Genomic DNA, 12,331 nt, shown 5'->3' with positions numbered 1-12,331 from the left:
GACCCGTAGTACCAGGAGGCCTCAAACAAACAGCAGAGGACCTTTCCCCAGATCATGACCCATGAGCCTGCGCAGGTGACCAGGCACGGCTGGTCCTTCGTGCTGAGCCCTTGGCGGCCACAGCACTCACGCGTGGAAAGTAACCATCCCTGCCAGGAGCTCCCAGAGGAAACGGCAAATCCCCAAGAGCCGACCCCGGAGCACTCCTATTCCCGCCAAAAGAACAGAACAACCCAGAACCCCACCACCGGGCAGGTCTAGCCAAGCCTCGGCCGCACCCCGGCAAGGTCCAGAGCTGACCCAGCAGATCATCAGCCCTGAAAGGTTGCGCGGAGACAGGGGGCCAGAGCGATAGCACAGCGGGGAGGGCGCTTGCTCTGCACGGGACCAACCCAGGTTCAATCCCCGGCACCCCCCAGGGTGCCCCGAGCACCGCCAGGAGTGATCCCTGAGCATCACTCTATGTGTCCGCCAACCCCCCCCCCAAAAAAGAGACAGGCAGCCCGCCTGGTCGCTGGGCCTGCTTCACCTGATGGCCAAATCCACTCAACCGGCCAAAACCACAGCTCACGAGCTGGAAAACCAAACTCCCCCGTTTCCTACTCTGCACCTCCTTGGCCAGACATGCCTCTGGGCCTCTGGGGATCACGGCAGCTTTCACGGCCTGCTCTGACTGACCAGAGGAAGGCTGGGCACTCAGCGAGGCAGGAGGTGCCATCCCACCAGCCAAGCCCCAACCTCCTCCCCAGCCGGTCGCTTCCTCCTGCAGCCTCCCAGGACTCCAGCACCAGGGCCTGACCAGGCCCCCAGACCCGCCCCGGCCATCCATGAAGAGTCCCGAACCACCTTCTCCTGGGAAAGAAGCGGGTCCAAGTCCTCCCTGGGGCCCTGCTGGATGGAGCCCACGGGTTCCCGGACATTCAGTGTCCGGCACCAGCACAGGCCGCAGCTGCGCAGAGAGGCTGGCACGGAGAGAGCCCCCACCCCACCCTGCTTCCGAGGACAAAGGACAAGCACCTGCAGGTACTGAGCACCTCCGGGTGCTGGGGGTCGGGGGCGCGAGTGGGGGATGTGCTTGCTTCACTGAGGCAGAAAGGCGGGCACTGAGGCTGGGGTGCAGCCGGCTGCCGGTGTGGCCGAGGTTGGCACCTGGGCTCTCTCCTCGCACCCCAGGCCTCACCCCTGCTCTGGGAGCCAGACGAAGAGCTTCTGCTCGGGAAGTGGCGGGCCCAAGGCTCGCACGCCAGTTCAGAACCACTTAATCATCAACCGCCATGAAATGTGGACTCAGCATCCGGAGAGAGAAGCCGGCTACACTGGGCGGTTAGAGCCGATTGACAGGTAAGAGCCTTGTCTTCAAGGTGCTTACAGGGCAGGCGGGGAGATCAAAGAAAACAGCTGAGGGGGGGGCGGCATCTACCCCCTGCCCCACAACGCAAGTTTTGCAGGCAGGAGACCCACCGGTTCAATCCCTGGCACTGCACTGTCCCCCCACCTGGAGTCGGGACCACTGCCCGGAGTGACCCCAAAACAAAGCAAAAGCAGAAAAAGAGGAAATATCGGTGCCGTTCTAACCAAGTGGGAGGGTCGAGGTTTGCTGGCTGGTTTCGGGGGAGAAAGGAGCGGGGATGGGGGTGGGGGCAGCGGGAGGCGGACGAAGCAGCCGCTTCTGCAACGTGGACAAAGATCCAGACGCCACCAGAGCGAAGTGCTCAGAGGTGGGCGGGGCGGGGGGGGGGCCAGGAGTTGGATCTAACCCAGGAACGTCGTTCAAGTATCCCCCAGACCGGCCTGCTGCAGCAAACCACGGGTGCGCCCTCCTGAGTGGGGGCCAGGTGGGACGCTGGGGAGGAAACGCAGGGCCCGGGCAGAGACCGAGGCCAAGAGGAAGGCTGGAGCCGCAGGGGTCGAGCAGGTGCTGTCAGATCCAATTTCTCAAAAGAAACGGCCAGAGCCAGAGAGCGAGCTCGAGGCTGAGCACGCCAGGCCTGAGTCTGAACCCGGCACCACGAGGACCCCAAGCACGGCTAAGAATGGCCCCGGGCCCATGTGGATTTTGGGGTCGAACCTCACAAGGCCTTAACCGCTGGGCAACTGAACTGGAATGTTTTTTAGTAGCATCGAGGTCAGGCCATGGGGGTCTGTCAACGCCAGCCAGTCATTTCCCACCTCGGCCTCCGCGCCTCCAGAGGCGGTGAAAAGCGAAAGCAGCGGGGGCTGGCAGCAGAAGAAGAGGATCTCAGGGTCATCTCAGCAAGACACTGGGTGTGTCCCCTTCCTCTGATCCCCCCAGGCTTCAGCTCAACTTCCTCGCCCCCCCCCCACCCGTGACAGGAGGAAACTGGGCCGGGGACATAGGTCCCGAGGGCTGGAGGCCCGGGTCCCAGTCCTGCACCAGCCAAGGCCCTGCCACCTCCACCCCGGACCCGGCAGGCCCTCCCCCAGGCCCCACTGAACCGCTGCCACCTGCAAACAGAAGTGCTAAAGCAGGTGAAAATGTTTCCTCTATCTGAAAGCATTAAACAAAAGTGCCTGAGCCCACACACAAGCCAGGAGAAGGGGGGGTCCGGGTCGGGGGGGGGGGGGGGATGACAGAGACAGTGAACAATGGGAGAGGCCGCAGGGAGAGCCAAGGAAATGAGTTCGGTCTTTGCTAGCTTGCAGACCGGAAGAATCTGGACAATGGAGTCCACGTCAGGGGGGAAATATAAATTTAGGAACCAACCACCCGGTCGTAATAAGCGGTCACGCCAGAAGATAAACCGACCTGGGGACCTGAGGGGCGAAAACAGGGGTCCCCAGGAAAGCCCTGGGGAAAAGCGAAGGGGTCCCCAACCCAAGGGGCACAGAGGGCCGGGGACCCGCCAAGAACGAGCTGCAGCCTCAGATGACAAGAAAGGGAGGAAGAAGCGCTCCTCAGATGTTACAAGGAACAAACAAAAGTGAGGCAGGACACCTGAGCATGGGGCCACTCCAGGCCACTGACAGGCGCTGCCAGGGGAGATGGGGGGGGGGGGGGGGCTTCTAGGCGCAGACATACATGGAAGAGGCAGCCGGGTGTGGTGAACCGTGAACAAGAAGAGGCTCGACCTCCAGGCACATCTGCACCCAGGTGCGTTTCACACAGCCCCCACCAACGAGGCAGGTGGGCAGCAGGCCCACTTGCTGGACAGCCTGGGGCCAGCTTTCTGTGCTGAGAGGCCAAAGTTTCCGCAGCTGGTTCAGAAAGCCCCCCTAGGGGCTGGAGCGACAGCACAGCAGGGAGAGCCTTGCACAAGGCTGACCCGGATTCGATTCCCAGCATCCCATAGGGTCCCCCGAGCACCGCCAGGAGTAATTTCTGAGTGCAGAGCCAGGAGGATCCCCTTGAGCATCGCTGGGTATGACCCAAAAAGAAAGAAAAAAAGTAAGCCCCCCACCCCCCGCGTGCACACACATACACACACGCACACACATACACAACATACACACGCACACACACATACACACAGGCATACGCACACACACAGGCACACATGCACACACCACACACACACATGCACTCATCCACATACGCACACACCCACACCACATGCGCACACACTCACACACATACACACATGCACACGCGTGCAAACACACACACACACACACACACACTGGTGTCCAGCGGCCAAGGGGGCGACCTGCGGATCCCGGCGCTCAGTGCGGGGCGGCTGCCGCCCACCTTGCTCTCAGCCGCCCAGGGGCCTCCGATGCAAAACAGCTGGAAATGTGTGTGTGCCCTGCTCGCCCCGGCCAGAGCACAGAACAGAACTGGCTGTTTCTGCCAAGACAGTTCTGAATAAGCTGCATTCCATTTCATTAAAACAATTACCTGAGCCCCGGCCAAGAATTACATAAAGCTTCCTCCCAGCACTGCCCCCTCCCTCCATGAGACACATCCCGCCGCTCTCCAAACAGCCGGAGGAAGCGCCCTGGGCCCGGCCAACCACAGGCACCGACCGACCGACGGACGGGAGGCTCCGAGGAGGCCCTCTGCTTGCAGGGCTCCTCTTCCGGGCTCTGTGGAGGCTGGGGGGATCCCTCCCGGGACCAGGCCCCTCAAAGCCAACTGGGCCCCTGGGGCAGGAACCTGCTACTCCTCTCAGACAGAGAGCAGGTCCCAGGCACCTCACTTCGCATCCGCACACGCCCAACCGCACAGGACCTCGGCGTGGGGGACTCCAGCCAGGAAGCCTGCTGGGGCCAGACCAGACACCCGAGCGGAGCCCCGGCCACTCGGCCCACGATGCCCAGGGCCCGCGGTGTGCCTCCGCCCTCAGACCCGGCTCGTGACGGGAGCAGAGGGCCTTCCTTCACTCCTTCCCCCAGACTCAGCTCCCAGCCATGTGGAGCTACCCACCGCCGGCCCCAGTTCTGCCTCTCCCTTGCCCTCACCTCGGTCCCGTCCAGGTCCCCGCACCCCAAAATGACCCGGGAGACATCTGCTCACACAGGGTGGCCACGTCTCTTCCCTGCACGGGTCGCGGCGGGCAGCGGCGTGACCCGGCCCTGGTCCCGGCCTGCCGCCGGCTGCCAGTCACTCTCTCTCCTCCCAGATCCAGGCTCTGGCTCTGCCGGTGGCCCCTGGTCACCTGCACTCTCCCCTCGGGTCACCCACGCGACCCCCGTGGCGGACCCAGCAGCCGGGGCCAAGTGGCTCCCAAGCCGGTGGGCAGAAGCAAAATCTTCCGACTTTCCCCCAAGTGCCTGACCGAGAAGGTGTTGAGGCATACAGACCACGACAGCGCCAGACTCCCCCAAAGGGTGAGGCATCAACACGCAGCCCGCTGGCGTGAACATGGATGTGCGGTGCCCACGCACCAGCTCTCCTTCCCACTGCATTTTGTTTTAAGGCCACACCCGGCGATGCTCAGGGGATTACAGGGGGTGTCGGGGATCTCAAGCCTGAGTTGGACGCCTACGGGGCAAGCGCCCTCCCCGCTGTGCTACAGCTCTGCCCTCGCTTTCCTTCCACGCTGTGTGTACCCTAGTTTCTTAAACTGTGGGACACGGCTCCTTACAGTCACTGAATGTGGAGGTCGCAAAAATACAGGGCCAATGGTAAAAAAAAAAAAAAAAAAAAGTTTCAAAAGGCCAAAACTGGATGCAGAATCCACCATTTTGCCAATCTGCGGTGCCCGGCAGTCTGAGACAGTGCTGGCCCTGGAAGTGTCTTCTGAGCATACAGGGGTGAGGAGCAGAAAAGGGGTGAGAAGCCCTGAAAGATGTGTGCAGTTTTTTCCTTTAATGACACCACTCCAGACTAGGTTGCAAACGTCACAACGCTCCTCTTGAACACTTCAAACACTCACCTAACAGTAACGATACTCTCCCACAAAACCACAGCGCAGGGGCCAGAGCGACAGTCCAGGGGGGAGGGCGTTGGCCTTGCACACAGCCGACTCGGGTCCAATCCCTGGTCTCCCATAGGGTCCCCCGAGCACTGCAAGGTGTGATCCCTGAGTGAAAAGTCTGGAGCAACCCCTGAGCATAGCTAGGTGTGGCCTCCCGCCCCCGAAAGGCCATCCCGAGGGGAGAGCCTGGCCACCCACCCTCTGGCTGCAGAGGCCTGAGCTGGAGGAGCACACGCGGCCAGATGGGAGTCGCCCGGTCTCCGCTGGAAGGGAGAAGCAGTGGAGACCCCAGGCTACTCCAGGCCGGACGCGACCCCACAGCTCCCCCTCGCCCATGCAACTGTCCACGTTTCTGGGGAAAAGCAGCATGCCGGCTGCTGGTTCTCACTGGGCCGCGCCCCCAACACACACACACACACACACACACACACACACAGTGGGGAAGGCGCCCGGTGGCAGTGCTGGTGTTTGTGCGGGAGCAAGGGAAGGCGCGCCGCTTTCTGACTCCCACCCAGGAAGTGCAGGAGAGGGGCCCCCAGATGTCAGCAGCTGGACAGAAGCTCACGGTCGGGGAGCTTCTTCGGAGGGGAGATTCCTGTGGTCAGGAGGTGCTGTGCCAGGGGCTGAACCCTGCTGGGGGCCGGGGGATGTGCTCTAACCCCTGGTGCTACCTCCAGGTCCTCACAGCTCTCTCTGGGGGGCTACACTGGAGAGCGGGGGGGACGCAGGTGCAGGAGTGCGGGGTGCGGGCACCATGCATCATCCTGCAACTCTGGGAGAGCAGAGGAGAGGGAGGGAGCTACAGGGAAAGGGAGCAGGCCAGGGACTGCTGGGAGAAGACGGGAAGGACGGGCAGGGGGCAGGAAAGATTGTTCTCTTGGCCTTTTTGAGTGTTGGGGGGCCACACCCAGTGGAGGGGTGCCCCGGGGCTCCTCCTGGCTCAATGCTGGGGACTATTCCTGGCGGTGCTGGTGACCATGTGGGAGCGGGGGATCAAGTCCAAGGCTCCCGCACGCACCCGGCCAGGAGCTCCTCTCTCCAGCCTCAGGGCTGAAAACCTCGTGGGGCCAGAGCCCTGGGACAGCAGCGGGGGTGTCTGCCCTGCACACGGCTGACTCAGGCTTAATCCCTGGAGTCCCACCCCCCATGGTTCTCAGAACACCGCCAGGAATAATTCCTAAGCACAGAAGTCAGCCCTGAACACCACCAGGTGTGACCCAAAAGGAAAAAAAAAGACTTTAATTGGAAACGGGGCCAAAGAGAGGGAGAATCAAAGGGCTGGAGCATGTGGGAGCCCCAGGCTCAATCCCCAGCATCACATGATTCCCCCAAGCATTGTGGGGATTGACCCCCAAGTACCACCCTGTCCACACACACACACGCACACACGCACACACACACCCCTAAACACCACTGGTTGTGGCTCAGGAAGAAAAGAAAGAGAAAGCAACCACATTCATAGACAACCAGAATCTAATTCTGCCGAATACAAAAAGCTTGAGTGTAAAGCCTGGTTAAGAGGCCAGCGGGGTGCTCAGTGACCCCGCCACTCAGGCTGCAGGCCAGCTGGAAGCACCAACCTTGTATTTGTGAGGTCCCGGGTTCGATTCTCAGCACAGCAACAAAAAGAATGCAGGCTCACCCACTCTGCTTTCTGGGGTCTGGGAGCCACACCCCGCGGTGTCCAGGGGCTACTCCTGGCTCTGTGCTCAGGAGTTACTCCCCCTGGTCGGGTTTGGGGGACCATCTGTGGTATAGGGGACCAGGTCAGCCGTGGGAAAATGCCTTTAGCCCCTTGTACTATCTCTCCTCTGGGCCTCAATTTGAACGTTTGTAAACTGGGTGGTTTGAAGCCCGGTACCAGTTGTACCCCCTCCCCTCGCTGCCAGGCATGGCCCTGGAGAACCCCCACCAATACGTCGGGTCTGGTTCAGAAGAACCTCGAGCATGGCCAGGCTGGCCCTGGTGGCCCCCAGTGTCACAGGCCCAAGCACTGGACCACCTGGCCCAGGTGGCTGAGTGTGGTCAAGAGTGGCCGACAGACCTCCCGAGCAGCCCCCGAGGTGGACCAGACACAGCACAGCAGGCCAGGCGCTTGCCTTGCACGCAGCTGGACAGGTTCAACCCTGGCGCCCCATTTTGCCCCTCACCGGAGCCCCACCAGGAGTAATCCCAGGGCCAGAGACCTGAGCACCACCAGGTGTGACCCCACAAACCAAATCCCCAAAAAACTTGAGGGGTGCCTTGGAGGGGAGGCCCTGTCCAGCCTGCTCAGGCCTCCACAAGGGCCCAGCCACTTCCAAGGTGGCCCTCAGGGGCTGAGGGGAGGGAGAGGCCCCCTGAGACAGTCCCTCAGAAGGAAGCAGCCCCAGGGCATGGGGGTCCGGCTCCCCCAGCCGGCTCGCCCCCAGCAAGAGCCCACAGCCCGGCCGCGCACACCCGCGCCCCACGGGCCCAGCAGCTGGGCGCCCTGACCCTGGCCTGACACACAGAGGCCCCACAGATGGGCCAGCCCAAAGTCCAGACTTTCCATGGAAACAGGGAGGTTCCTCAGCCCAGAATGTCCCCAGCGACTCCCCTGCCCCCCGGCGCTCCCCCCAGGACAATGAGGTACTGTTTCCAAAGGGTGAAGACTGCTGAGAGGCTGAAAGGAGACCTGTCAGGCCCCGGCCGCCTCTGGGCACTGCCAACAGCTGGCTGTGCCCCCCGCCACCCCAGGAAGGCAGAGCTCCCCGGGCAGGCCAGACCCGGACCCACCCTTGGCCAGAGAGGCCCGATCCCAGGGTGGGGATGGTAACGCCGCGATCCTCTGTGCACCCCCAACCCCACTCAAGCTCAGGGCCCTGCTGAGGTCCAGCCCATGCAGCACGACCTGGAAGCGGGTCAGCGGCGGTTCCTGGCCCAACACCCCACCACCACCCCCACTCAGCTCCCTCCATCTCCAGAGCAAGACAAAACACTTCCCCCTTCGGGACCAGAGAGACAGAACCAAGAACCCAGTTGACGCAGCGGCCCTGCAGGCAGCCAACAGCAACTTAATCCCTGGCACGTCACGGGTCCCCCAAGTGGGTCCCCCAAACGACTCCAGAAGTGAGTGCCGGTCCCAAGCACCGCCCTGCGGGGGGGCTTCAACCCCAACCCCCATCCCGCCCGGCTGTCCCCTTCTGTGGGTGGCGGTGCCCATCATATTGCTCCGGAAATGGGGTCTGTTTCCTAGGGGGCTCCCGGGAAGTCACTCTTGGGCTACCACTGTGGCCCTGTGGTACCACTATGGCACCACACGCACCCCGAGTGGCACCAAGACCGTGAATGGCGGGAGTGCAGAGAGCCCATGGGTAGAGCCCTCAGCGTGCATCACAATGTTGTGGGAATTCTGTCCAGGAAACCCCGGCCAGAACCCAAACGGGGCGAACTCCCGGCCAAACCAGCGTCTGAACGGTAATGAGAAAAGCCACCAGCAGCCACCCCGCAGCCTGGCACGGAGGGAATGCGCAGGAAGTGCAGGACACGCTGTGTTTGTGCCTCTGGGCCCCAAGAGCTACGAACTTGTAACTGATTAAACAGCACATGGGGAGTCCGTCACTAGCAGCTCCAAGGGCGGGGAGTTTCCCGAGGTATTTGGGTTGTTTTGTTTGTTCTTTTTTTTTAAGACCAGAACCCCGGAGTTGGGGGGAGCCTCACCCCCAGCCCACACCCCCTGCAAGCTCTTCCCTGTCACAGAGAACAGGATCGCTCACAGCTAAGGCGCTCTCTGGGGAAACATAAAAACAAGAGGCCTGGCCCATGCATCCACCCAAAGGCAGGGAAACAGCTGACGGCCAGTGCGGGGAGCGGCCATCCGGACAGCTGATGGGGCTGAGTGCAGAGGAGGGTTCCGCCCCCCTCCGGCGCCCGTTCCTCCCGCCCCCGGCTCCAGGCGCCCAGGCGTGGACACTCCCTAGTGAGCTGGGCCGAGGTGCTCCCTGGGGCAGGCCAGACCTGACAACTGGTGAGCGACAGGCAGAAGTGACGGGTGGCAGTGACCCTGCGTGCGCACGTGCGCACGCGCACACACACACACACACACACACACACACACACTCCTTGGGGAGAAAGGACCTTGTTTAGTTTGGGGTTTTGGTTACTGGGTTTGGGGCCACAGCTGGGGAAGCTCCAAGTTACTCCTGGCTCTGCACTCAGGAACCACCCCTGCTGGTGCTCCGGGGACCATGTGGGATGCCGAGGATCAAGCCCGGGTCCGCCGTGTGCAAGTCAGGCGCCTCACCTGCTGTACTGTCCCTTCAGCCCCAGAAAGGCCTCTGGTGCTGGGTGCTGGGGCTCAGAAGAGGACTCCAAGTCACAAGCATGTGTGGAGCTGTGCAGGCTCGGGGAAATGTACTGACCTCTCTGAGGTCTGATTTTTCTTCACTTGCAGCCCCGAGGGGTCTGCTGGGAGGCCTCAACAGGTGGCCGTTCTGAGAAGCACTCCACAAACAGCCCCCAGGGCCAGGAGACAACCTCAGGGCCCGGGCCCTCCACAGAAACCAGGCTGAGGGAGGAATCCTGCCCGTCTGCAAACTCCACAAGGCTTCCCAGCCCTCGAACAACCAGGGGCGGGGGGGGGGGGGCAGCCGAGCACCCCTGAGCCACAGCAGTGTTTCGGAAACAGGGGTTCAGCTCCCCGCTCCCCAAGAACGCACGGCAACTTGCCAATCCTGGCGCAAAAAATCCCACCCCCGCGCCCCTCCTGCCAGCTCAGTTATTTCTCGAAGAGAAGAAATACCTGCCTGGAAACCGTGCCAACCTTGAAGGTCGGAAGAAATAGGTGCCAAGCCTGACCCACAGGCAGAACTCAGCTTGGCAGCCAGCAACTCGGCGGCTCGGCGGCACGGATGGGACGGGAGGACACCCCAACCCCAGCTCCAGGGTCCTGTCGGGGCACCCGCCCTGTGCCCTCGGAAGTCCAGGGGCTTGTGGAGGAACACACCAGCCTGAACAGAGGGTCCCCAAGCCCTTTGGGGAGCCATTGGGCCCGTCTGAAGGATCTGGACTTGAGAGTCCAGGGCAGAACGCGCAACCGGGGGACACACAAGCCTCCCACATCCAGTGAGGTTAGACCAGGCCCCCTGGAGCAGAAACCCGCCCGGGGACGTCACCCCCCTGACTCAGAGGCCCCGTGCAGGCCCACGGGAGGGAAAGCCAGTTCTGTTCGCGGGCGCCACGGCATTCCCGTTACAGGCACCCGCAGGGCAGGGTCTCGTCCGGCTTGGGGGACAGTCCCTGCCCTGACGCCAGGCGGGCCCACGCTGGACGGAGAGGCTGGGGAGCTCCAGTAACAGGCGGACGGTGCCCGTCTGTGCCTGGCCCCCTGCTCTCTACCTGCCTCGGGCCCCAGCAGGCCTCGCTGGGGGGGCGGCGAGGGGGCGCGGGCACCGGCCGGCCCGGACAAGTTCGGAGATGGCCATACCTTGGGGCCACTTCCCACCTCATTCCCCTGGCACTGCCCCAGCGTCCGGGAGCCCGGGAAGAGGCGGCTTTACCCTTCTAGGGTTAGGCTGGTCCGCGGGAGGAAAGGGGAGGGGCTGCACCCTCGGTGGAAAGGCCAGGCAGGCCCGGGGTGCGGGGCCCGGGCCGGCCGGAGGGGGGGAGGACGCGAGGCTGAGGGAGGGTGGTCCCGAGGCCGAGGCCTGAACTTGGGAGTCGACTTGCAGAAAGGAGAAGGGGTGTGGGGGGCTCGTGCCAGACGCAGCTGGGGGAGGGGGCGCGGCCAGCACGGGAGGGGGCGCAGTCCCGCAGGCTGAGGCGGCTGCCCGCAGCCCACCTTCCCGCGGCGGCGGCGATCGAGGCGAGGGTCCCGCCCGCTGCCGGGCGCGGTCGCCTCTAGGTCGCCCGTCTCGTCCCGGGAGGCCCGGCCGGGCGGGTCCTGAAGGTGCAAGCGGGGTCGCAGGGGCCGGGCCGGGCCGGGGGGTCCCCGCGGCCGGGAGCCCGGTGCTGGGTGGTCCCGCGGCGGGGCGCGGGGCGCAGCTGCGGGGACCCCGGCGCGGGAGTGGGATCCGCGCCCCGAGCGCACGCGCGCGCCCACCCGGCCCGCGCCGCGCGCCCCTCGCGCCCCGGCCGCCGGCCCCGCGCTCACTCACCGAGGTCGTCCATGGCGGGGCCGCTCGGCGTCGCGCTGGCCGCCCGTTCCGGGGCCGCTCCTCGCGCCCCGCAACTTTTCCGCCGCGAGCCTCGCCGGAACGGAACGCGCCGCCGCCGCCGCCGCCGCCGCCGCCGCGCGCGCCCGCGCCCGCCCCGCGCCCCGCCCCCGCGAGCGCGCGCGCCCCGCCCGCGGCGCCCGCCCCGCTGCTGGCCACGCCCCCGCCGCCCGCGAGCGCCCCGCCCGCGGCGCCCGGCCCCGCTGCTGGCCACGCCCCCGACGCCCGCGAGCGCCCCGCCCGCGGCATCCAGCCCCGCTGCTGGCCACGCCCTCGCGCGCGATGGCCACGCCCCCGCCTCCCCGCGAGCGCGCGCGCCCCGCCCGCGGCGCCCGGCCCCGCTGCTGGCCACGCCCCCGCCGCCGGCCCGCGAGCGCGCGCCCAGCCGGGCGGTGGGCCACGCCGGGCGGGGCGGCGGCGCCCCCTCGCGGCCCCGCGCGCAGGTTTGGGGCGCTCGGGCCTTGAGGCCGGCGGGTCGGGCTCGCAGCCCTCGTCGCCGCCTGAGCTGTGCTCCTGTCTTGACAGCTCAGAGCCCGCGGGACGGACCCCAGGGACAGAACAGCGGTGGGGCTCTTAGCCTTGCGCGCTGCCCACCCCAGCTCTCTCCCCTGAGCCCCTCCAGGAGCGGCCCCTAAGCACAGAGCCTGGAATAAGCTTCGAGCACGCCCGGGTGTGGCCCAACCTCCTCTCCAAAAACACAGCCTTTGTTTTTGTTGGGGGGGCAGACAGCAGTGCCCAGGGTTTACTCCTGGCTCTGCTCAGGGGATCATCACTCCCTGG

General features: G+C 64.6%; 1 protein-coding gene across 3 annotated transcripts in view; it reads right to left on the bottom strand.

The window, feature by feature from the left end:
- Nucleotides 1-11,649, bottom strand: part of PXN (paxillin) — a 43,615-nt gene extending 31,966 nt beyond the window's left edge. For all 3 annotated transcript variants that reach the window (XM_056131012.1, XM_056131010.1, XM_056131011.1), the window contains exon 1: nt 11,495-11,649. In XM_056131012.1, coding sequence (XP_055986987.1) covers nt 11,495-11,507 — 13 coding nt within the window. In that variant the 5' untranslated portion in view covers nt 11,508-11,649. The remainder of the gene's footprint in view (nt 1-11,494) is intronic.
- Between the last annotated feature and the right edge of the window lie 682 nt (nt 11,650-12,331).

Source organism: Sorex fumeus, unplaced genomic scaffold (genome assembly GCF_029834395.1).
Source record: "Sorex fumeus unplaced genomic scaffold, SorFum_2.1 ptg000083l, whole genome shotgun sequence".
In the NCBI taxonomy this organism is placed as follows: domain Eukaryota; kingdom Metazoa; phylum Chordata; class Mammalia; order Eulipotyphla; family Soricidae; genus Sorex; species Sorex fumeus.
Note: the sequence above shows the minus strand (reverse complement) of the source record. Positions and strands in the feature narration are given on the sequence as shown.